A 3,370-nucleotide genomic window follows, 5' to 3' on the forward strand; every position below is an offset into this window, starting at 1 on the left:
AAAAAAATATTAATAAAAAAATCCTAAGAATTTAATCACTGACTTAGAAAGTTTACTGTCACAGTTTTTCAAAGTGGTTGTGGCAAATTAGCTTTCTAGAAGCTTACTTCATTTTACTAATTTTGAATTCTACAAGATGAGGATTTCGTTAACCTCTCCTCCTCTCTCTGTCCTCTCCTGTTGTTCTTTGTAAAAAATTTTCCCCTCTCTCCTGTTTTTGATAGTTTAATTCTTTAGTTGTAATTTGAAATGATACATCTGTACTTTCCCAGTAACTTTTGTGTGTACATGTGTGTTAAAAAATATATTAACTACAATATTTACTGCCACTTTTGATACTACACCTGTTTTCCAGTATTGACATGGTTAAGATCCTTAGGTGAAAAATGACATTAAATGAAAATGGTTTTGCTGTTTTTATTGTGTATTGTAGAGTCACAGTTAACTCCTAACTGACCCTCCAGCGGGTTTTCAGAGGCAGTAAATTGCCCATCTTTCTCCTGTGGAGCAGCTGATGGTTTCAAACTGCATGCCTTTGGGATTGCATCACAGCTTTTACCAGTAGTCCACCAGAACTCCCTATATGAAAATGAAGGATTAAGGGAGCTCTGGTGGCCTAGTGGCAAGAAGCTGCACTACAATCTCAGATATATGTGGTTCAAATCCACCAGATGCTGTGCTGGAGAAGGAGGGGCAATCTCCTCCTGTGCCAGTCAGATCTGATTTGACGGTATACATACACAAAATAATAAAATAATTTTTTTTAAAAAAAAGGTTTATTTCTAGGGGAGCTCTGGTGGCCTAGTGACAAGAAGCTGCACTGCAATCCCAGAGGTGCACTGTTCGAATTCACCAGATGCTCTGCTGGGAAAGGAGGGACAATCTTCTGTACCAGTCAGATCCGATTTGACGGTACACACACACACACACACACACACACACACAAATAAAATAATTTTTTAAAAAAGTTTATTTCTAAAGAAAGAAGAAAATGGAGGATTATCCTATCAAGTCACAAAATGCGGGGTGACTGTATATCAAATGACTGCCAAATTAGGTCATTATATAACTGCCTAGGCGCTCTGGTGGCTGAGGGGTAAGTGTGGCAATCCCACAGTGCAGCTGGTGGCTAACGGAATCCACTTGCTGCTCTGTGGGAGAAAGGTGGGTGACTTACAGCCAGCCTCTGCAAACTCCCTGGAAGGTCAGCAATGAGTCGGTTCGGCCTGGATGATGGTTGACAACATGCCCAAGCCTCGCTCAGCCAAACTGACACGTAATCTTAACAGTTCCAGTCAGCATTACTCTTGCCTCCCTCCTCGGTGTGTGTTGCTGCTAGATGTATGTCTCTTCTTAGTGAACAAAATAGCAGTTTTTTTTTACTGTTGTAAATGGAAAATGTCAGATAATGAGATGGTTGATATATGAGGAGTAGGTGTACATTAAATTTCATTTCCTTGTATTTTACTGTTAGGTCACCTCTCTGTGAAACCTAGAAATGACTGTGTTTGTTGCAATTTTGCAAACCACTAAGAAAAAAAAACCTGTCAAACTGCGATATACCATTGATTGTAAACATTGATTACATTACTTCCTCTTTTTTCTCTTTCCTCTTCCTTATAGTTTGTAATCAGCACAAAGGAAGAAGCTGGGATTTGCGGGTTAGGGGTGAAAGCAGAAATGCTGCGCAACTCTCCAGCTAATGATATTCTTCAACATCAGGACTCCAATTGTGATGGCACAACTAACAGACACTCACTGGGAGATGAGGGCAGCTCCTACATAACAAACAACAGGAATATCATGAACCCAGCGCACCGCACCAAGGAGTCCCGAGAGGAGACGCCTGGGCGAGAAGCGAGAACCGACCCTCCTGACGGGCAGCAGGATTCAGAGTGCAGTCGAAGCAAGGAGAAGACCTTGGGTGAGAACCTCCGCTTAGTGATTAGATGTGTTCTCGCGTCTACGTGTCTTCCTGGTATTTTCTGCAGGATGTGACCGGTTTTGAGACATGTTTCTGAGGTGACACTCCTATTGTTCGGCTCAGTCCACCTGTGGGCAGCGTGCAGTTAGGTTCAGGAGGTGAAAACAGCAGAATACAAAGCTTCTTCATCAGTTCTGAGAATAACTGGCTTTCTAGGGGAAAAAGCCAGGAGCCATTTTGAGAAAAGTAGTACTTAACTCACCTTGTTTGTTCCTTTAAAGTAGTCTGACCTAAAATTATATGAAAATTATTTTTATTTGTTTAAAAAATACTTACCAAATAACACAATTGTACATTAGTTTATAAAGTAGATTAAAACTTGTTTTCATGATACACTTTCTTCCTTCTACTGTTAGTTTGAGATTCAGCACTAAGGCCATGAACTCTGAAATCTCTTTTTATTTTAGCCTTTCTTTTTATATTTATTATACCTAAGATTTAAAGTGTTTAACTTGTATGCCTTCTGTACCCATTCTGTTCATATTTTAGGAAATATCTTTCTTATAAGAGTGAATTTTTTTTAAGAGTGAATATTTTTAAGAATAAAAAGGATACTTCCCTTCCAGATTAAGAAATGGACATTTTCATAGGTTGGGGGTGGCTGTGTGTGGGAGCGCACTTACGCTAAATACAGAGTTTATTGAGGATTACTCAGTTTCATAAAGGAAGGGGGTTAGTGGTTGGCTTTCCACTGACCAAAGAAGTGCTGGCCAGTCAGGACTCATATGCTCTGGCCTCTGCACCACCTTGGAACTCCCAGAGCCACAGGACTAGTCCAGTCAGGGTTGGGTATCAGTGCATGCTAAAGGCAGCAGGTTCATGTCGACCCACACCCAAACTACACCAATTAAAGAAAAAAGCTGGAAGGGGATACAGTGACTTCACGAAGCAGCTGACGTGTTTACAAAGTCCTGTTCAACAGGCTGAACATACAGGGGAGATCGCATATTTCCTATCTGAAAAGAACTTGATCACAGATTTTGATACACTATTATCTGCTCCTGTCTCAGCCGCTTGCTACCCCCTGCCCAGATCCTTCAAGTACCATCCTTTGAGGTCTTTTGGTATATCAATCAGAAATCAGCTGTAAGTTATTGAAAGAGATCTTGCGAAAAGATACATGCTCTAAGTAATTATATGTACACTGTTAATTTTGGGAAGAGAGTACTAAAACATTATCATTTCTGTATTTGTTCTTAGTTTTGAACAAACATTAAAAAAAATTCTCTGCCCTTTGTCACATGTCTGAACTTAGATATCAAGGGGAATTTTTTAAATTTCAGCAAGTGTTCTTTTTTTAATTTCTTTTAACATTATATACTTTAAAAAATTTTTTTATTATTCATTTCAATGAAAATTTACAGAAACTTTGGATTTCCATTCATT

The 3,370-nt window shown here is 39.3% G+C and overlaps 1 protein-coding gene across 1 annotated transcript in view; it reads left to right on the plus strand.

Annotated features, from left to right (window-relative positions):
* Nucleotides 1-3,370, plus strand: part of TXLNG (taxilin gamma) — a 49,385-nt gene that overhangs the window by 25,798 nt on the left and 20,217 nt on the right. Inside the window, exon 2 of the mRNA XM_006892431.1 lies at nucleotides 1,624-1,924. Within this exon, the coding sequence (XP_006892493.1) occupies nucleotides 1,624-1,924 (301 nt within the window). The remainder of the gene's footprint in view (nucleotides 1-1,623; nucleotides 1,925-3,370) is intronic.

This window comes from Elephantulus edwardii, unplaced genomic scaffold (assembly GCF_000299155.1).
Source record: "Elephantulus edwardii isolate Elephantulus edwardi_28Jun2011 unplaced genomic scaffold, EleEdw1.0 scaffold00115, whole genome shotgun sequence".
Classification (NCBI taxonomy): Eukaryota; Metazoa; Chordata; class Mammalia; order Macroscelidea; family Macroscelididae; genus Elephantulus; species Elephantulus edwardii.